The sequence below is a fragment of the Acomys minous genome (genome assembly GCF_964271855.1).
Source record: "Acomys minous genome assembly, chromosome: 11".
Classification (NCBI taxonomy): Eukaryota; Metazoa; Chordata; class Mammalia; order Rodentia; family Muridae; genus Acomys; species Acomys minous.
Genome location: NC_140492.1, coordinates 97,318,956 through 97,341,015, shown reverse-complemented (window position 1 = coordinate 97,341,015; position 22,060 = coordinate 97,318,956). Strand labels below are relative to the sequence as shown.

General features: G+C 48.7%; 1 protein-coding gene across 1 annotated transcript in view; it reads left to right on the top strand.

Moving 5' to 3' along the window:
* Nucleotides 1–21,322, top strand: part of ZNF366 (zinc finger protein 366) — a 62,105-nt gene extending 40,783 nt beyond the window's left edge. The window contains exons 2-5 of the mRNA XM_084802686.1: nucleotides 2,134–3,470; nucleotides 7,761–7,952; nucleotides 15,561–15,735; nucleotides 17,249–21,322. Coding sequence (XP_084658812.1) covers nucleotides 2,148–3,470; nucleotides 7,761–7,952; nucleotides 15,561–15,735; nucleotides 17,249–17,790 — 2,232 coding nt within the window. The 5' untranslated portion in view covers nucleotides 2,134–2,147 and the 3' untranslated portion in view covers nucleotides 17,791–21,322. The remainder of the gene's footprint in view (nucleotides 1–2,133; nucleotides 3,471–7,760; nucleotides 7,953–15,560; nucleotides 15,736–17,248) is intronic.
* Nucleotides 21,323–22,060: the final 738 nt, after the last annotated feature.

Below are 22,060 nucleotides of genomic sequence, written 5' to 3'. Positions count from 1 at the left end.
AGTTTCAAATCAAGCTCTCTAGTATGATGTAGGAGTAACTGCTCCTTTTAACCACATTAGAGTAAAAGCAGAACACCACTTTCAGATAGTGGACAGGCACTAACAGTCCCCATGATTCCTTTTTGGTCTCAACAGCCTCCTTGCTCGAGGGAATATATCTGCAAAGCGGGTTCTGAAAGCAACGCTAGCTACCATGAAACCCCACCTAGTCGCTATCGCCCTTTCCAAAGGCCAATCTAGAAAGCCCTTGGTCCGAATGGCACTCCTGTAACTCTGTGGATCTAGATAGCAGAGCCTGCTGGCCACCTAGCAAGCATGGGAAGACGCCAAAGAGCCTCTACTGTCCCCAGCTCCAGTTTGTGTTTTCTGGCAGCAGCAGCGCCCAGCTTTTGTTGTAATGCCCATCCACGAGTTCTCAGAGTCATGAAGTAAAGCATCCCCTCAAACCCTTGTTATTTCCTACAATAGCTGGGGGGGGGGGGGGAGGGGGAAGGGGGGAGGGACTTAGAGAGTCTGCATTTGGTAAGTGAGAATTTCATGAGGGAAGCCCCAAGTCCAAAGACATAACAACAAACCAGGGCTTCCCGCACTACTCACTAAATGCAAAATAAATGTTAGTAGACATTTATCACCATCACCATCATCATCATCATCATCAATCATCATCACTATTATCATTTTAGTTCTCAGGTCGATTCACCAAAGAGCTTTAAATGGTGTTTAAATATTTATGTAATAAAGATACTTTCCCCTTAACAGGATTTGTTTGGATGTGGACTTGGTAGTCAAATATTTTAAAAATCTAATTTAATTTTAATTGCACTATACTGCTCAAAATCCTCAAAAAAAGAGAAAGCACAAATAATTTGGGAATGTTTGTAATATTTTAAAAGCTCAACATCTCGCCCAAAGCTCTAGGAAATGAGTAGAGGCATCAGGCTCTCGAGCCAGGATCCCACCCTCACCCCACCCCCAACCCCGTTCTGCACGCTAACCCCACAGCCTTGAGTCACTGTAGGTCCCTGTTCCAGCCTGTTTTCCGCTGGCTCTTGGTCAACTCTTACGTGTGGTAGGCCTACAATCTCTTTGGGAGCCTCTGAAGAGCAGGGAGGACCAACAAAGCTCCGAGGGCTTGTGTGTAGCAAGAACCCTCACTGGAAAGGCAGAAGCAGCCACTGGTTTAGTCTATCGATGTCCTTGTGGAAAAAGAAACAGAAAAAAAGAACTGGCACAGAGATCCACGGAAAAGCAGTGTGGTTCTTGCGTCCGACTTTGCCCAGTTGGCTCTTTTAGCAGTGCCTGAGAAGGCACCGTGTGGTGTAGTAGCCAGCTTGGCAGGAGCCATGTCAGGCTCCGTGGGCTGGCTTCAGCTTGAGTATCTGTATGCCGGGAAAGACACAGTGCAGCTTTAGAGATGCATACCTCCCCCCACGCCCCCATCCCTGCCGTCCTTGAAATTGCTTCTGATTGAGGCTTTAGAATGCACAAATTGACAATGACTTTGGAACACGGAAACGCCAGTATGTTTTCTCCATGCTCCTTAGCAGCTCGCCCTGCTCAGCGTGGATATCGCCCACAGCACACCTGAGCTCAGCGTTAAAGCCTCTCTGTGTCCTTCACGGTCTTTGACTATCCTAATCTGGCACAGCACAGACTCAAGCTCAAGTGGTGCAAGAAACTGAGCGCCGAGACACATTTAAAACATCAGACGAGTAGCTACCTGCTCCCCGGTTCTCGCTCCTCCAACGAGTATGTGACTTGAACACATCTTTTCATCACCAGGGCCCTTAGGACCCTCACTTTAGATAAAAGGGAGGAGAGGAAGGCAACACAAAGGACAGGTGAGTTTTCAGGTTTCTTCCAGACCAAATCCACTCCCAGCCTCTGTGGTACTGGCTCTCTTGTTGTGTGGTTTACAATAGGCCCTCGGATCTCACTCTCGTTGCCTAGTACTTTCCACATATTAGCAGCTGAGTTTGCAAGACTCAGAGGGTCAATATAAACAAGTATTATAAGTTAGTATTGATCTGTAACCAAAGCCGTTAAATTCAGAAGATTTAAAAACAAAGCAATGCAAAAAAACCAAAACAAAACAAAAAACAAAACCACACAATGGTTTCTTTTTCTTTAAAGGGAAACTGCCAAGGATGCAGAAGGCAATGAAGATGGTCAAAGATGAGGATGGGCCCTTCAATGCTGCTCCAAAAAGCATCCCCTCCATCCCCCACTGCCTACAGCCCGAGACTTCCCGAGGGAAGGCTCCCCAAAGACACCCCTTTCCGGAATCCCTCCGGGGCCCCTTTTCCCAGTTTCGGTATGAACCTTCTCCAGGAGACCTTGACGGATTCCCCGAGGTCTTCGAGGGAGGTGGGTCCCGGAAACGGAAGAGCATGCCCACAAAGATGCCTTACAACAACTCTGCACAAGAAGCCACGATTGCTGAGGACGGCAAGAGCCTGGGTCCTCCGAACCTCCCTCTGCTTTTCCCGCAGCCTCAGCGCCCCAAGTGCGATTCTCAGATGATCGACCTGTGCAATGTGGGCTTGCAGTTCTACCGCACCCTGGAGCACCTGGGGGGCAAACCCGTTAAGCAGGAGCCGGTGAAGACTAGCGCTCTGTGGTCCCAGCCTACACCTCCTGCCTTCCTGCCCGCGCCTTACCCCTACTACCCCAAAGTCCACCCCGGACTCATGTTCCCTTTCTTTATGCCCTCATCCTCAGCTTTCCCCTTCAGCAGGCACACCTTCCTGCCCAAGCAGCCCCCCGAGCCAGTGTTACCCCGGAAAGTGGAATCCCTGGAGAGCGAGGAGACCAAACAGAAAGTGGAGAGGGTGGACGTCAACGTCCAGATCGATGACAGCTACTACGTGGACGTGGGTGGGTCTCAGAAGCGTTGGCAGTGCCCCACCTGTGACAAGTCCTACACCTCCAAGTATAACCTGGTGACTCACATTCTGGGTCACAGCGGCATCAAGCCACACGCGTGCTCCCGCTGCGGGAAGCTCTTCAAGCAGCTCAGTCATCTGCACACCCACATGCTGACACACCAGGGCACGAGGCCCCACAAATGCCAGGTGTGCCACAAGGCCTTCACCCAGACCAGCCACTTGAAGCGCCACATGATGCAGCACAGTGAGGTGAAGCCCCACAACTGTCGCGTGTGCAGCCGGGGCTTCGCCTACCCCAGCGAGCTCAAGGCTCACGAGGCCAAGCACGCCAGCGGACGGGAAAACATTTGTGTGGAGTGCGGCCTCGACTTCCCCACCCTGGCTCAGCTGAAGAGACACCTCACTACGCATCGGGGCCCCATCCAGTATAACTGCTCCGAGTGCGACAAGACCTTCCAGTACCCGAGCCAGCTTCAGAATCACATGATGAAACACAGAGACGTCCGCCCCTACATTTGCTCCGAGTGCGGCATGGAGTTTGTGCAGCCTCATCACCTCAAGCAACACTCGCTCACCCACAAGGTATGGGGAGGGGGGGGTTGCGGGGGAGGGGCAAGCAGGGCGGCAACCAGGGGTTGGTTGCTGGGTCGCCAGGGACCCAGAACAGAGCTGGGGACCTATGCCCATGCTGCTCCTAACTAACCCGCAAAGGAGCTGTGTGACCTTGGCTAAGGTGTTTGACTTACCTGAGCCACGAGGCGCTCCTCCACTTCACATAGCGCCTTGCCAGTAGAGAATCACTTTAAGCCTTTCCCCAGAATAGCCTTAGCGTCTAAGGTGGGACTGGAAATTTCCAATGCAGACATTTTGGAGAGGACAGTGAGGAAGGATGAAGGAAACAGCTGGCTACTGTGATAGTTCTGCTTAGCCCCCCAAGAATCCTAGGGATTTTTGTTTCTAGAAACTTCTTTTAGGGTACTAGTAGGGGGAAAATTGCGCATGTCATCAGATCTCAGATCACTATTATGCCTGGCCTATATCAGTAAAATCTACCTTCTAGAAAATTCTCTAAGAGCTCTTCCCAGCTGAAGCAGAGTCTATTTCTGGTTTATTGGCTGGCTCTGCTGTGAGACCTGCTTCCCTCAGGTGGCTATAAACTGAAGCAGAGTTTAGCCTAGTTACCCATGGCCAGCTCTTCCATGTCTGCTTGGGCTCACTAGTCTGTGATATCCTTGTGGGGGTGGGGAAGCAGGAGGAAGTGTCCTTCTTGGCTTGGTGTTAACTTCCCTGGGCTCAGATCTTCATGTCGCAAATGCAGACCCCAAGGCTCAGGTTTCTGTGCCCTTTGTAACTATAGCTCTGGAGTTCATCACCCAAAGCAGGCATGACCCTAGCTGCATCTTGAAACCTTACTCCCACTGGGCTTAGGTAGGTCTGCTTTGACCTACCAAGATATGGCTTTTGTTTCTCTCCCCCCCCCCAATCCCCCTTGCCTCCCCCCCCCCCACTGACTTCTAGTCTCATCCTTGACCTCAGTTGTTTTCTTGGCAAGAAAGATTTCTAGCAAATCAGAGTCTCTAAAACATCCTTTATTTCTGAAGGTCATCAGAGGACTGGCAGCTGAGGCAATGCTGCCACTTTACTCTTGTGGGTCTCATCCATTGAGTTAGGACAAAACCCACAGTGCTTTCTAGATCTGCAGCAGAGATGTACTTCCTGTTGGACAAAAGGCGCCTATAGACACAGCTGCCTGCCAAGTGCAGGAACCAGCAACAGAGGAAGGTTATTATTTTAAGACCATATAGATTCTTCAAGCTCATAGAAAATGAAGCTCAAATGGGAAAAACAACCCGTTGTCCGACATGTTTTCTTCAAATCAGTAAACAAAGTGTGTTTGCACTAGAGACATGAGCAAACAGTGGGAGGTCCCGGTCACTGGGATGCTGGCTGTGTGGTGGCTCATGACTCATCTGTACTGGTTCTTGAGGATGCTGGGATCTCCTTCCAACTGGAAGTCAAGACACCAAGACATAAGAAGGGCTCTCAGAACCCCAGCGCCAGCACCTAAAGCTTTATTTCATTTTGTACATGCGTGCGCATGTGTGCAAATGTCCCTGTGTGTGCATGTAGAGCCAGAGGTCAACATCTGGTGTCTACTATTGCTCTCCACTTTTTCTATTTGAGACAGGTTCTCTCAATGAACTAAACTTCATCACCTGGCTGGGAGTCTTCCTATCCGTGCCTCCCAGTGCTAGGATTACAGACATGCCTTGCTCTGCCCCACTCTTTCTCTGAGCACTCTGAGCACTTGCACACTGGACATTTTACTCACTAACTCCCTAGCTCCAACAAAATGAATTATCTTTTATTTGTTTGTTGGTTTGGGGGGGTTGTTTTGTTTTGTTGGCCTTTGAGACAGGGTTTCTCTGTGTAGCCCTGATTGTCCTGGAACTCCCTCTGTAGACCAGGCTGGCCTTGAACTCACAGAGATCCACCTGCCTCTGCCTCTCCAGTGTTAGGATGAAAGGTGTGCACCGTCACTGGCACATCACCATCGAACTCTTAAACACTGCATTGTCAAGACTCGCCTTTCTTCTGGTCCCTAACCAGTCTCACTGGCTCCTTCTGTATGCTTCCCTTGGTCCCTTCAGAGAGGCAGAAGTTTCCCTTTAAGCTGCAAGGTTGTGTCTAGTTCTTTTTCTCTTGTCTTCTACGCCAGCCATTTGTGAATCTTACTTTGGAGACACAGTTCTCTAAGCAATTTCCAAGACAGTGATAATACCTTCTCTGTTGTCCCAGGACAGCTGGATCTTACCCAAGCCCAGAGAAAAATCTTTCTTCTTCTTTCTTCTCCTCTCTTGTCCCCTACATTCCATAGAGGCTCTGAGAGGCATGCAAGCACACTCAGTCACAGAACATCTGGACAGACGGGAAAACAACTGCTACAGTAAATTTAAAAGCAGATCAAGAAAATAATTGCTGATTTTATGGTTTGTTTTTAAAACACACTGGATATGTAAATCATTTACAAAATTCATCTTGGGGGGGCATTGAAACTTAAGTTTGGGAGAGTGTTGACTCCAAGTCTTTTTTAGTGACATAAATCCATCCTCCTATGTGGCCATTTAGAATAGAAAGCATTTGCCCCAGAGAGAACTTGAGAGGTCTCAAGACCCTTTATTTGAAACAGAGCTTCCCGTATCCCAGGCCAGTCTCAGACTTGCTTTTAAGCAGATAGTGGACTTGAACTTCTGGTCCTCCTGCCTCCTGGGAGCTGGGTTATAGGCGCGCACCTCTGTATCTATTTATGCATGGATGAGGCTGCAAGCCAGGGCTTCATGCATGCAAGGAGAGTGCTTTACCAATTGAGGTAACATGCCCAGCCCCACCCCACCCCAAAACACCCTGCCAGTCCCAGGAAAGACCACAGAACTTACTTCTTTAAGGTTTCCTAGTCGGTAAATGGTTAGACGGGGGCATGAGCCCACCTTTTAGTTGACACCAAAACTAAACAGTTCTAACCCTTTTTTATCACACTTCATCTTAAATCAGCGAGAATACAACTGGAGCTAACTCGGAATCACTCTTTCCTTAGCCTACTTACGGATACCAGACAGTGTGGATTTTTACGTTGTTAGTTTGGTTAACTTGTTCTAATCCTCATTTTAGTGCCAAGGTTCTTGAGTCTTCCTTTTTAAATCATTCTTGCCCAGAACAGCAGCCCACACCTGTAGTCGCAGATACCCAGAAGGCAGGAGCAGGAAGGAGGGCTACTTCAACCCAATTCGACACTAGCCTCAGCAACATAGTGATGCCCCTTGGGGGCTGAAGAGATGCTTGGTGGTTAAGAGCACTTGTTGCTATGGAAGAGGACCTGAGTACAGTTCCCAGCACCCACGTGGTGGTTCACAACCATCTGTAACTCCAGCTCCAGGGGTGGGGTCAGGGCAGGGAACTGATTCCCTATATAATAACCTCCTCAGATACTAGGCACGTAGGTGGTACACATACTTCCGGTACCTATATAGATACATATAAGCATTCGTACACATAAAATCAATAAACCTAACATTGCTTTTAGGTCACTGTGGATGGAGACCTTTTGCACAGGCCTCTTCTGGGAAGTGAAGGTTGTTGAGAGTAGCTAACATTCTATCCGCGAGTCTATGGAAAGGCTCTGAACGCAGGGCATCAAGACCCAAGTCTTTAAACACTGCTCGATAGTGAGGAAGCTGGGCAACCTCCTGTTCTAGTTTCCAGTGTACAAAGTTGTCCATGCCACATCGCCACAACAGAAACAGCTGCAGGCACTCCCTCCAGAGCTACGGTCAGCGTGGCCTGTGGGAGCCCGAGGGACCAACTGAAGAGGGCGATTATACGGCTGTAATTGATTGAAGAGCGGATGAGTGGCTCTTTGGGGATTTTTGAGTCCATTGGGGAGAACTGGTGAGACGCTGGCTACCTTCTGGGAAATGATAATATCAGTTTAGATATTTTTCATCACCGCGAAAGCCAGATTATAGACTCATTTCACCTATCATCCTGCAGTGCTCTTACCAAAATCATATTAATCCCCTCATTCTGTTGTTGTACAATTAAGCCAGGAGCAGCGGGAACAAAGGTGGCTTGTTTTTTTTCTAGTGGCCAGCTAGTTTACAGTGTTCAAATGAAAGGGAAAAAAAGGGGTGTAATTATATAATTAATGCTTCCAAGGAAATCACAAGTTGACATGGCTAGCGCTGTGTCGTTTGGGACTTCACTTCCGTCTCCAAGCTTCTTGTGGGTTTATGTGTCAAAGAGCAGCAGCCTGTTCACTCATAAAAGCTTGGCACACGTGCAGCACTCACTGTTTTGAATCTTGCCTCTGCACAGGGTGTGAAAGAGCACAAATGCGGGATCTGTGGGCGTGAGTTCACCCTGCTGGCCAACATGAAGAGACACGTGCTGATCCACACCAACATCCGTGCTTACCAGTGTCACCTCTGCTACAAGAGCTTCGTGCAGAAGCAGACCCTCAAGGCGCACATGATTGTCCACTCTGATGTGAAACCTTTCAAATGCAAGGTAGGCAGAAGGGGGGCCTCCAGGGGCTATGCGAGTGTCTGACAGGCAAGACCCTGGGAAACCTGCTTGGTTCATGGTGAGTCTTTGGCTAAATCCAAGTTGCATCCATCACTCTTTCACCACTCTCATTTCTGACCTCCTTAGGTACTAGGCATGTAGGTAGCATACATACATACATACACACATATATACATATATAAATATATACATACATACATACACACACAAGCAAACATACATACATACAAGCATTGATACACATAAAATAAATAAATCTAATACTGTTTTAAGTCCATGGATAGAGATCTTTTGCACAGACCTTTTCTGCTCAAAGGATGAGCAGGAGAGAAGGCGGCACATATACACAACGGAATACTATTCAGCCATAAAAAGAATAAAGCCCTGGATCTGTGTCAGACATGAGTGGAGGCCATATTGGAGGACATGATGTTAAGTGAAATAAGCCAGGCACAGAGAGAGACAAACATTGCAGGTCTTGGCTCATACATATGAGGTAAGCTGACCTCCTGGAAGTAGAGCTGAGAGTAGTGGTTACAAGAGCTTGAGAAGAGGATGAAGAAGAGGAGACAGAGGTTAGTTAGGGTGCAGAATTACAGTTAGCTGAGAGGAGTGTGGTCTAGTGTTCAGTAAGGTGACTGGTTATTTATCGGGTATTTCCCTGAAAGGAAGATTATTGAGCACCCCCCCAACATCAAGACATACTGATGAATACACTGATAACCTTTATCTGCCCATCACATATTCTACACATGAATCTAACTGTCATGCTATAGCCAATGCATGGATACTCATTATGTGACTATTCAAAATATTCTGAAGAGGTAGAAAAGGATCCCAATCGAGCCCGCCAATGGACACCAGAAATGCTTCTGTGGAATGAGAGGCAACTGTGAACTCAGCCTCCACAGGATTTTTTAATTTATAGCAAAGTACCACCCAGCCCAAGGTCTAAGCGCCATGGTTAGAACAGCTGCATCTGATTACTTTCCTTTGGTTAGTTCCTATCTTATCCGTTGAGAGGGTCTGTGATCTATAGATCTTACAAGACCACAGCTGACTGAGGCTGCCCTCCTTTTGGGCTGTTCCCAGGAGAGTTGCTTAGACCTGCCTGGGTGGTGGGAGGACTGTAGGGGGTGGGTGTCATGAGAGAGCAGAGGAAGAAGACAGAATACCACATTCAGACAATGGAGCGTGTCTGTGCGAAACCTACATTTTCCTTTTTCGTTACTGCGTGTTGTCCGGAGTACGGCTGACTCACTTTGCAAATCCACATCCCTGCGCTGGGAGTCCCTTCTTCCAGGACACGGTTGCTCCTTTAATCCCTCAGTAGTGTGTGTGGCCTCCCATTTGGAGGAACCCCTGTGAAGTTGACTTTTTTCCCCTGTGTTGGCAGCTTCTCCCGAGGGTGAGAGGTCAGGAACCAGAGCTTCCCTAGGCCGTGTGGACATTGTCTGGAGAGGGGCCTTCTCCCCCCGCCCCCCCCCCGCCATTCCTTTTCCTGCCCCTTCTGTTTCCCCTTCTTTTCTCCAAGCTTTCGGTGATTTCAAAGTCACATTATGTCCATCTTGAGCGCATGAGCTAAAGGAGGAGAAAGCAGCGTGTTTGGGGTGGGGCATCCCTGTCAGGGCCCTGTGTGGAATGGAGAGGCAAGGCTTCTTCATGGGGGACGAATAGTTTCAAGAGCAAATTCAACACTCACTCAGGCTCAGGAGCCTCCTGACCAAGACGCCTGTGAGCATCTCCAAGTCACTGGACTCCACAAGCATCTCTTCTCTCTCACATCAGACACCCCTCTACTTTCTTACTCACTCCATCAACCCCCCCCCCCCAGTATTCCACCACTGGCAGTTGTTCCCCCTGCAGAGACGGACTGTCTCCTGTAGTGGAGGGGACGTCTCTTGCACTTGGACATCAAGAGTGAACTGCATTAATTATCTTACCAGCTCCTGGTTTGCAGGATAATTGTCATTATATAAAAGTTAGTTTATTCTCCAAAGAAGCATACACCTGCTCATGCCAGCCATCAACCATCTATACGGTATCTACTCTGATCCCTCGGTAGGAATACTGCCTTGGAGGAGCCCCTGAGATGGAAGAATAGATTATGCCAGACAAATAATCTTGAGAGGAATCCCTGAGCTAGAGAGCTTGGTCATGGAAGACATTCCGTCTAGGGGACTCCCCTGAGCAGGAGAGGTTAGGTCAAAGCAGACATAGTCAGGGGGAGCACCTGAGGTGGACTAGGGGGTAGGACAGAGCAGACATATAGTCTGGGGGGAGCCCCTGAGGTGAGGGGTTAAGTCAGAGCAAATATAGTCTGGGGGGATCTTCCGAGGTGCAGGGGGCAAGGCGTGCTGCAGCCGTTCTAGCAATGAGCTAGCTCTAACTGCCTTTCCTTCAAAATTTGCAAAGATTCTCTTAGCAACAGATTCTAATGTCTTGGGAGTTTTGCCGTTAAAATCCCCTCCTCAACATAAATCCTTCCTCCTATTGCGGAGTGGAATCATCCTCACTGGAAACAGCTGTCCCCAGTGGGCAGGAATACTCTCTGGCTGTAAAACTAAGTATTAATAATAGGATGGAAACAGTGGAGAAGGAAGTTCTCCACTCTGTGACATATATATATATATATATATATATATATATATATATATATATATATATATATATATATATATATATATATTCTGACTGCCTTTCTGGATTCTTGCTATTGGCTTCATTTCTAGACTCCTTGTTTCTGGGAGCCAGCTGGAGTTTGTCCAGAGGCCCAGCCTGTAGACTTAAGCTATGTTTCCCAAATATGCTTCCCAGATTCTGCGTAAGCACGCGCAGGTCTTGATTTGGATACTAGCCGCGTAGTGGCCGCACTCCATAATAGCAAAGAACCAGCTGCCGTCTTTGGAAAACCTGTCCAGGAAAAGCTTCCATCCAGAATTTCCGGGACAAATTCTCTTTTGAGATGGATGAAGCCCCGGAGCTGCCTAAGTTATGACTCACTGGGGTCATCTACAGCAAAGGCCTGAGGGCTGGAGGCCTGTGGGGGGGGGGGGTCAGAGGGGCGAAGCCACCTTGAAAAGGGGGCTCTGCTTCCTCTGCCAAACTGATTGTCTGCTATTTGGTGCACCAAAAGGAGAGTGACCAGACCATGCAGTTTGTGGGGACTCAGTGCCTCTGAGGGGGCTGGGGTTTTCAGGCTGGCTTGGAGGGGGTTAAGGCAGTGACCAGATAGCAACCTTTTTGGCAGCAAAGCCCTCCTCCTAGGCAGAAGGAAGGATATAGCTGCATGAAATGCCTGTTTAACAATGCCTCCGCATGTCCCCAGGGGCCCGCCTGCAAATAGATTTCATCTTGCTTTCTCTTGTACTTTTCAAAGCTTCCTGTTTTCTCACGGTCCTTTTGGACAGTTTACAGTCTCTCTCTCCCTCCCTCCCTCCCCCGCTCTCCCTTTGAGGAAAGGAACACCCTTCTTATTAAAGAGGAGAGAGGGAGAAGAATGTAAGGGAAGGGCGGTTGAGCTGAGGCCATTCTCTTGTGCTGGCTGAAGCTCTTTGACCCTCTCCTCCCGGGATAGGAAAACACAGCTTCCTGGCGCATCTTGGCTCCCTCCCGAAGCTCACCTCAGGCAGCTGTAGCCAGGTCCGGTGCTGCTTTGGCCTTCTGGGCCTCTAGCCTCAGCCAAGTGGATGCTAAGGCAAATTGCCCTCTCCCCACAGCTGACCTCTCTGTGGCAGCTTGCTGCCGCAGGGGATCATGGGAAGCAAGCAGCTCCGGTCCGTGTATCTTGGGGTGGTAGATGGGGAGGACAGCGGGAGGCCAGAGCAAGGAGGCTAAGCAGAATTTTAGTGCCAGGCAGAAGTTTAAAATCCCCTCCACGCCACCCTGAAACCCCTGGACCCCTGCCACTGAGTCCCTACAAACCCCCTACTCTGGTCTCTTTCTTGGTGCTCCGAACAGCTGACAATCAGTTTGGCAGAGGAAGTAGAGCCCCCTTTTCAAGGCGGCTTCACCCCTCGGCCCCTCACATAGGCCTCCAGCCCTCAGGCTTCTGGCTGTAGATGACCTGGTGAGTCATAAGTTAGGCAGCTCCACGCTTCATCCATCTCAAAAGAGACGTGCCAGCTGTTTTGAGGGCACATCAGAGAGACAGATGGCGCGCCTTGCAAAAGCCTGTGACCTATAGCGAGTCTCTGCTTTCCACTCATGAATCCTGGGCTGGGCTGCTTCTATTCAGCGCCGGGTCACCTAGCACAGGTTCAACTAGAAGATTCCTTCCGTTCCTTTGATGTCTGAAAAGGACAGCACCCTTGCTGGGGTAAGGCGGCTCACATCTGGAAAGACGGAAGCCGAAGTCTTCAGCCCTCCACCAGTGCCTGCACCAGCGTCGCTCTTACTTTGAAGCAGACCTTGTTAGGAGTTCACTCACCCTGTCCCGCCTTACCTCAGAATTAAGAGAACCCTTTCTTTCAGTTACTGATTTTCCCCCATTTGGAGAAGACTTGAGCTCCCTTGGCACTCTTCCTCCCTGTCTCCAGTCCCCAGTTTCGTGGATTTGGCTTAGAACTCAGGTCTCTGGGCTCTGTGAGTAATTGAACCCAGCCCCCCTCTCTGAGCCCTCTTCACTGTCTGAGAGGGATGGTGGTGGTTCTGCATGTCACAGACATCAAAACAAAATGAAAACTCTCGGCCCTGGGGCATTGTCTTGAGGACACTCCTCTGGGGGACAATGAAGAAGCAAATGTTCTGAGTGTGGACCTCAGAGGTAGGGAAAGATGCTGAGGGATCACTGCTGATACGTGCCTGGGGCCCAGGTGCTTCAGGGCCTCCAGCATTTTCTTAACTAATGATTGACGTGGGAAGGCTTAACCCTTTGTGGGTGGCGCCATTCCTGAGCTGGCGGTCCTGGGTTTTATAAGAAAGCAGGCTGCGCAATCTAGTAAGCAGCACCCTTCCATGGCTTCTGTATCCGTTCCAGCCTCCAGGTTCCCCGGACTTCCCTCAGTGATGGACAGTTACCAGGAAGTGTAAGCTGAAACAAGTCCTTACCTCCCTGTGTAGCTTTGGTCATGGGGTTTCACTCCTGCGATAGGAACCCTAACGAGGACAGACACATGACCTCTTGATCCTTTCTGAGAGCCCAGGGAGTTAATTGTTGACTGCTTTACAGATTTCTTGGCTTGCTTCACTCAATCTGACACTTCTTGGGACACTTTAATGCCATATGGAAACATCATGTCTTTAAAATTGCGGGATCTCTTCTGACCCCCAAGTCCCAAGTATGATGGGTAGGACAGCCATAAGCAATTGCTCCTTATCACAGTGGCAGTAGTTCCCTCATCTGTGGTGAAAGGCGAACTGAAGTGTCTACAAACATTAACAAAGATACTTGGTACGTGTGCCAAATCAAAAGTAAAGGACACAACACACACATCCTTCAAGAAAAGGCTAAACTGTTCACTCTGTACCGAGTGTGTGTGTGTGTGAGAGAGAGAGAGAGAGAGAGAGAGAGAGAGAGAGAGGGAGAGGGAGAGGGAGAGGGAGAGGGAGAGGGAGAGGGAGAGGGAGAGGGAGAGGGAGAGGGAGAGGGAGAGGGAGAGGGAGAGGGAGAGAGAGAGAGAGAGAGAGAGAGAGAGAGAGAGAGAGAGAGAGAGATGGGGCCAGAGCGAGCTTGCATCCTTGCATCCCCCCCTCTCTCTGTGATATCTGCCTTAGAGGAGAGCATCTGACCCCTTCTATGCATGACTCGCTCTGTGATTGAACTGATCTTCAGCTTCTCCCTACACACCCAATGCTCCCACACCTGCTGTGTGTCAGCCATACATAAGGCAAATTGCCCTCCAAAGGCAGGCAGAGCCTTCACAGACTCAGTCTGCTGGGTGGGAAACATACTTTCAGTATCGACTAAGCATTGGTCCCAGCAGTTACAACAGCAGCACACCCCCCAAATACCCAGGGATCACCCCACAAAACATAGGAGGTGTGTTTCATTTCCTTAAAATGCTCTTGGACTAGAAATGCCTAGCATGGGTTTTTAGATCCGAAGTTATCTTTTTTTAGCTATCATAGAGAAGTGGCTAAACTAAGCTATTATGACTTATTCTAACCATTATAACTTTAACAAAGAAAACTTTGGACATGTGCAAACCTGAGCCCAGATTAGCATCTTAATGAATTCTGTCTGGTGGGAATAAAGGAAGTATCCATCCCACCTGTAGTTTCTCTAGTAGAAGTTGGAATTGGGTCCGTTTTCTCATCCGTTCCTCCTCTTAAGGTGTCAGTTTTCATTGCTGCCTCCTCACTCCTTGCTGGACTTCAAGCCTGGCACTTACACATACCATGCAAGCACTGTACCTCCTAGCTGTGCCTCCAGGCTTTGGGTCACCGTCACTGTCTCTAATGCACATGGTGTACAGTTACTCTGAACTATGAAGAAGTCTGCCTAGGATACCAAATTGCTTCCTGTAGGCAACGAATCGAAGGGGAAAACGGTACTTCAAATCCAGAAATACGAATCGTTCAAAAGTACAGAGGGCAACCACCCAATCTATGTGTGGATGATTTGGGGTCTGCCGTGCAGCCCCAGCCTGGCTCCTCTTCCAGGCTTGCCTTGCCTCCCATGGTCAATCTGTCAGCTCGTCTCATTCTTCCAAGGTCAGCTCCACCGCCCTTCCCTAAAGAAAACAATGCCTTTGGTAATAGACATTCAATCTCCAATCGTCAGCACTAGCCTTGAAAATTGCTCTCAGTGAAAAGGGAGAGCTGCTGTAAGCCCCAGGGGGATGCCTTACCTCACACCCTCCCTGTGGTATCTCTCACCACGGATTGCTGCCACCACTCCACTGGCCCTGAGAGGTTGAGGACAGAGAAGAGTACTCAGCCATTAATTAGCACACTGGTCTAAGCAGGAACACAGAATCCTTCCTTGTTTTCATCACAGCACAACAAAGAAAGAGCTGAAGCCCCCAAATGTTGCTCCCCTGAAGCACAAAAAGTGCCCCAGAGTCACCACAGCGCACTTTCAGATCCACTCTTGAGACCCATTGTGTATGTATCCCCCAATGGGCGGCTCACAATTGCTTGGTCATCTATATGTACATAGGTACATACATAGACTCAGACATACAGTTCAAGGAGATACACACACACACACACACACACACACACACACACACACACACACACACATCCCAGACAATATTCTTACTTCTTTTTATCTCTACCCAGAGAAAAGATAGCTACTTTCTTGTATTTTCATTTCTTTTAACTAACTACATTGTAAGTTCTAGGTCAGCCTTGACTACATGAGACACAGCTGCAAAACAAAAGAAGCTTTAGCTTAGAAGCTTTGCTGCCTGGGCCTTGAGTTTAGAGAGCCTGGACACCTGTGTCTCTCAATCCATTCCACCTGCTCCACTTCTGAACCCCCGGGGAGCACCTGGCTCCTCCCTGCTGCGAGGGGGCCATGGTCTTTGGTAGTAGCAATAGCACCAAGCAGGTGTGGCCAGTGCGCTCCAGGGGCCCCCACCACCACTGGAACACAGGTTCTCCATGGCAAGATGACCGTGTCCTGGTCTCTGTCTCCGACAGCTGTGTGGGAAGGAATTCAACAGGATGCACAATCTGATGGGCCACATGCACCTGCACTCGGACAGCAAGCCCTTCAAGTGCCTCTACTGTCCAAGCAAGTTCACCCTGAAGGGGAACCTGACCCGCCACATGAAGGTCAAGCATGGTGTGATGGAGCGAGGCCTTCATGCCCAAGGTATTTAAGACACTGGTTAAAGAGAGAATGTTCTCCGGTTTTTTGTTTTCTTTGAGAAGCTCTGGTTGGATTTTTTTTTCTGAGAGCAGAGTTTGCTTTATCATCTGGGTGGGTAACATTCATAGTAAGAGAAAGCCAGGCCATTAGAAACCTGATGTGGTCACTAGGGACTATGTCCCATTGAAGCTTACATCCTCACGGGCACCTAGTGGCTCTGTCACCTTGTGGGAGGAGTGCCATTATGTATCAGAGGGTTGCTTTGAAAAACCTTAACAGATTTTCAGCAATTTTGGTGGCTTCGCCTATAAATAGTAATATTTTTTTGTGGCTCAAAATAAATCATTAGAAAGATGAAAAGGATCCCTTTTGTGCCCTGACAAGATTAAAGCTACAGGCAGCAGGCATCACTGTCCCTCCCCTCCCCTTCCTCTCTTTACTCCGACCCCAGCCTGCCACCTGCTGTATCCTGGACACTTCCCTTCCTGTTTCTCAACCTTCAGTGTCCCTGCTGTGTCTGGTTTTGGTCACCACAGGCAGAGAGGCCTTAAACCCAAGATGAAATGAGCCTGTGCCCTGTGCTGATTGCTAAGCCCTCTAGGTACCCAAACTGTAAGTTAATGGGAGACTCCTTGCCCCTCCCACCCACCCCCAGCTCCCCTCCCTCCTCCCCTCCCCCCCCCCCCCCCCAGCCAATGCAGGGGCATCAGACCAGGATCAGGCACTTCACGAGCTCCTCAGAGGACCTCTGCTCTCTGTGCACAGGGACCACAGGCTTAGAGTGGCCTCCTTGGCGCCATGAGAAAGACAAACTATCCTTTGCCATTGCTTCATTTATTTGCAGCAAAGTAAATGCTCTCTGTAAGAAGAAAATGAGAAATACTTGAGAAGTGAAGAGAAAATGCGATAATCACTTCAGAGTTCATCAGTTTTGAGACCTGAGCCTATATCCTTTCAGACATTTTTAATAAGGAAAAGAAGGGAAGAGACTGCCACAAAGAGGTGGAGAGAGGAGAGAGAGAGAGAGAGAGAGAGAGAGAGAGAGAGAGAGAGAGAGAGAGAGAGAGACTATGAGCTATGACTATATTAGACCCATACTATATCATATCATGCAATACAGACTTTATGTGACATATTATGGAATATATTTAACTTAGAACATATAGAGAATACATATATGTAGGTATTTAATCGCCCAGATATAATGTAATTCTACCATTTATATATTCAACCAGAATTTAGATACTAATTTAAAATTTTTTATTATAATGAAATTTTTTTTCACACATACTCTGTGCTCCTGCCCCCCGCTGCTTACATTTTCATATTTTAAATTCTCAGTAGAGACTTTGCTAAGTCCAGGCATGTGTTGCCAAGTTTGCCTTAAAGGGTTGTATGGATTACTAGTTCGCCATGCCCAGGTCCTTAGTATTTTTTAAACTGAATAACCAGGATGCTTAAAGCGCTCCCGGCGCTGCTTTTCTTAGGCATATAAAATTCTGCTCTGGTCCTGCAGGTCTGAGCAGGGGACGACTTGTCCTGGCACAGTCTACTGGTGTGCTGAGGAACCCGGAGCAGGAAGAGCCATTTGACCTCTCCCAAAAGCGCAGTGCGAAGGCGCCAGTGTTCCAGTCCAACGACGGAGACAGCAGCACGCGGGACTACCTCTACCATGAGGAGGCAGAGGAAGAGGAGGATGGCGTGGACGACAACCTCTACGAGGTGGGGCTGTACAGCCCCAACTTAGCCAAGGACAGCCAGCAGCTCTGTGCTCCGGAGGATCTGTCCACTAAGCAGGAGCAGGCCCTGCAGGGCCTGGGGGAAGAACGCAAGGACCAGGATGCTCTGGAAGAGCCGCGGGAGGACCGTGACAAGGACAGCGAGGACAGAGACACAGACTGCTCCATCAGAGACGAGCGCCAGGGCAGCGGGCTGTTGCAAAGTGGCGTGCAGGGCCCCTCATTTTCTGATTACTTATACTTCAAGCACAGAGAAGACGGTTTAAAAGAATTACTGGAGAGGAAAATGGAAAAACAAGCAGTCCTTTTGGGTATCTAAGTGTATGGCTTTAAAACCACATTTGGAAAATGAGATCTAGGCAGTTCAAATATAGCTTTCCGCGCAAACTGTCATTTACCGGGGATGCCCGAGCCGTGCCAGTCTTTACAAATGGCTCAGATTAAATGTGTGGGTAACACAAATGCTTCTCAGGTCTTTCCTCGGGCACTTGGCAATTTCATACACGTGCAGGGGCCCTTTGGTGTTGTTTTACATATCACCCACAGGATGAACTGCTCTTCTAGATAACTAACTGCAAGCTGAACCACACGGTGCTTTTAGAAACTTTTCTCCTAAAACGCAATAAGGCAAAAGCGTTTCTATTTGCAAAACCGTGGTGCTCGTGTTACCTTGCTAGTGACTATTTAGTTGCATTTATGAAGGTTACAGTGTCATAGATGAAAATATTGGTAGTTGTATATAGAAAAATATAGCCTCTATTAAATAATAGAAACATGAGAAATGATGCAAGAGATCAATTGTTGGGAAGGCTTTTCTCAAGTAGTTCCTGCAAACATTAGATGGGGGGGCTCAGGAGAAAGAGAATCATTTTCACGGAGCAGAACCAGGTGACCCAAGCAAAGCCTTCCAGTTCTGGGGCTTCGCCCTGTAAGGTTCTGGTTTTATCTATCTGGAGTAGGGCCCCAGTACTGAGGGTTTCCAAATTATCTCTAGGTGCCTCTTGAAAAAGAAGACACCAGATTGGGTCCTCTGTTCTACTTTTGCCTGCCTGGTCAACAGGGCATTTGGGGCACCTCTAGATATCTGGGCAATGCTTGGGGGTCCCAGCTCTTCAAACCAAACCCCTGTCCAAGAAGAGCTCCCTCACAGAGACCGTTGCCACTTTGTTCTGAGGCCTCGTGCCCCATGAAGCAATTGAAAGCAGAGTTGCCACCGGGAGCAGTGGAGCTTGGCCTATGAAACGGGGTTCAGGACTTCTCCCTAAAACAAGCTCTGCCTTACTTACAGTAGAGGAATGACCAGCCACTGATCGCTATAAGCAACGCCGAGCTGTACTCTGCGCGCTGGCTGCTGATGAGCTTGTCCAGTGGATCCTTTCAAAAAACACTGGCGTAGCGAGGCATGGTAGCGCACAACTGTAATCCCTGCACATGGGAGGCAGAGGCAGGGGGATTGTCTCATGTTTGAAACCAGCCTGGGCTGCAAAGTAAAACCTTTTCTTAAAGGAAAAAAATGGAAACAAGCAAAAACACTCAGTGCTGGGGCTCTGGGGGTTCTAGTTTAATTCATCTGGAGTAGGGCCCCGGCACTAGGGGCTTACTAGTTACCTCTAGGTGCCTCTTGAAAGAGAAGGGCACTGGTCTCACACAGCCCTCACCCACTTCTGTGTCTCCTGGGACTCCTCCCCACTGTCCGTACATATCTCTGATCCTGTCTGTAGATACACTGATGTGGAGGACAGGAGACCTACAGCCACAGTGCTGACTTGGGTCTTTGTTCTTTTCTCTGTCATCCTCCCAAGGGATGCCAAACACACACACACACACACACACACACACACACACACACACACACACGCACACGCACACGCACACATGTATAGTGTGTATGTGTGTGCTACAAGACAATGCTTGTGATGTTTGTAGCCACTTAAGTGTGTTGAAAGATGCACGGCTGGCCTATGCTGACTCTTACTCTTGCCCAGATGTTTGAACAGCTGTTGCAGTGAGCTGTGAGGATTAGGATGGATGTGTTGGGTCTATTGGGTGGGTCTTCTTAGACCCTGCCACCATGGAAAGCAGTGCCGACGGGGGTTTCATTCATGTCACTGACTCATGGCAGGTCCTAGACCGTGTTTGTGCGAAACCTGCCTCTTGGTTGAGAGTGTCAGTGTCTTTCGTAAAGCCAGGGTCTAGCGACTGCCTTTGCTTCCTCTCCCTCCCAAAGTTCCCGGCACATCCCTTTAGACGACCCAGCCTAGCTCCAACTGTGGGATGCTGCTTCTCCGTGAGCCTCATCCAGCCCCCCACCATCCATCCGTCTGTGGGCTTTGACAGCCTCTCATGCATTTCTCTTACCAACATCTACAAATTCCTGCCACTGTGAAGAACAAAAAGGTCCATGCCTTTCCCACTGCCACCTGTGCACGTCCCTAGGTCACAACATCCGCAAAGGGAATGGATGGTGGGGAGAATGGCCTGGACAGAGAGTGGGTGCAGGTCTTCAGATGGGCAAGATCCCTCTGTTCACGGTGAACAAAGCTTTTTGGCGCCTTTGATCAAAGCGTCCAGGAAGCTTTATTCGGAAACCGAGAATTGAGACCCATGTGCTGTGTCTGACCACAGGTTCCATGTACTTCCAGGTGCCTCTCGTTTCCTGTTGGAATAGAAGGAACCAGGAAAATCTAGAGGAACAGAATCTAGTCAGTTCCAAGCAAACCTTGTGGGAATGTCAGTTGTGTCAGAGAGAGAGAGAACGGTCTAGCGTGGTAGTTTGCGAGCATGGTTTGAAGAGTTGGAGGTCTCACCAGAGGTCCCTCCAGAGCCGCTGAGAAAGGAGGTAGCCAGCTGCAAGGCTTACGTCACTCAGAGCAGCAGACTTCCTTTGTGTGGTGTGTCAGAATCCTGGGTAAGTGTCAAGGAGGGAGGAGAAGCAGCCAGGGAGTGGAACCACCTGTGGCCCTAAGCCTGGCTTTAGCTTTTACTTCCAGGTGTGAAAGACTTAGTAGGGCTTTAACCTGCACTCACCTGAAGGTGAAGCTAGCTCCGGCTTGTATGTCCCCGTTTATACCAGTCACCCTAAGGCAACGGCTAGCACTGTTCCCTGACTTCTCAAAAGCATCCCGATGAGTGTGCTCAGATTCCGGGACACTGGGGAAGGCGTGGCCAACCTCCGTCAGGCTAATCAGATACAAATCATGAAGCGAACCAAAGAATAAAGTCATGCAAGGTCACCAGCACTCCAAAGCCATGCCCTTCACTGCATTATAGAACTCTGAAAATTGGCCAGAGTCAAACGCTTCCCAGGCCGTTGAGCATCACTACTCTGAACCAGCTAACAACTTGTCTCTTGCTCCTTCAATTCGAGCTTGTGATGATCTTCCTCATTGCTTTTGTATCCCTCTTTCATCCTTTTATTTTTGAAAACCTGAATATCCCTTTGGCCGTGACACTGAAACCAGTCTTTCCCAAGCCAAAAGGAGCTGTTGGGTATACCTGGATATAGGTCTCTGCAGGAGAAAGCTCAGTCAGTGTGCATTCTGTATGTATTGAGCCCCAAAGCCATTGGATAAAATATTAATATTATGTTTTGAATTATAATCTTTGTCTGCTTTGCTGAAACAAAATGTAACCAAGCTAACATTCAAAATCCTTCACATATTGGGACAACATTATACCAAATGTTGCTTTTTTTTTTTAATACACAATTTTGGCTTGACAGTTAAAAACTAAAACTCCAAGTGTCTAGCAACCCAAGTTGTGAATATTGCTTCCCGTTTCCAGGCAGTTTACCTGGAAATGGCATGTAACCTATATTTTGTTAATTTAAGGAAATAAAAAATATATTGAAAGAGCTGTGCTACTTATTTGCAAGTACTTGGAAATTGGAAAGGAAGCTGCCACTCTCAATATCTCATTCCTGTCATTACACTGTCTGCCTGGAGGCAAGAACTTTGCATTCTCCTGCCCCAAGACTTTGGTAAAGATGAATGGACATCCAGCCATGTGCAGACGGATGACATCTCACTCATGGCTTTATCCTGCTCCAGGTTCATGGAGTGAAGAGGCAAGATTCTCTCCATTTGCATCAAAGGCTTTCCAAAATGAAATTAAGACAAGAGGCAGAGAGTTCCAGAATCAGGGCAGTGGGGCCAGGCCCCTGCTTCTCAGCTTGCTTCTCAGGCTGCTTGGTTCCGACTTGCAGCTTCTGCCCTCTGAGACCTGGGACCATGAACCTCAGTGTGTGTCCGTTCCCTCATCTGTAGACCAGGACTAGCAATTATACCTTCTTCAGTGGGTTAAAGGACTTAGTATACACAGGCCGCTAGACCGTCTTGGGCTCACAGTTTGTGCTATGGAAGAATTAGGCGTGGTCAACGGCGTGACCAGAGAACTCAGTGCTCCCTTCTCCCTCTGCAGAGGGCTCACAAAGCCATGTTAGCAGGGGCGAGCACCTGTTTCAAGGAGCTGCCCTTTAAAGCAACAGTAAATGTGCAACACACACTATTATATACACCAGGCACTATGCCAGGTGATTCATATAATATATTTTATCTTAGCCTAGAAACCACAGGATGCTAACATTATCC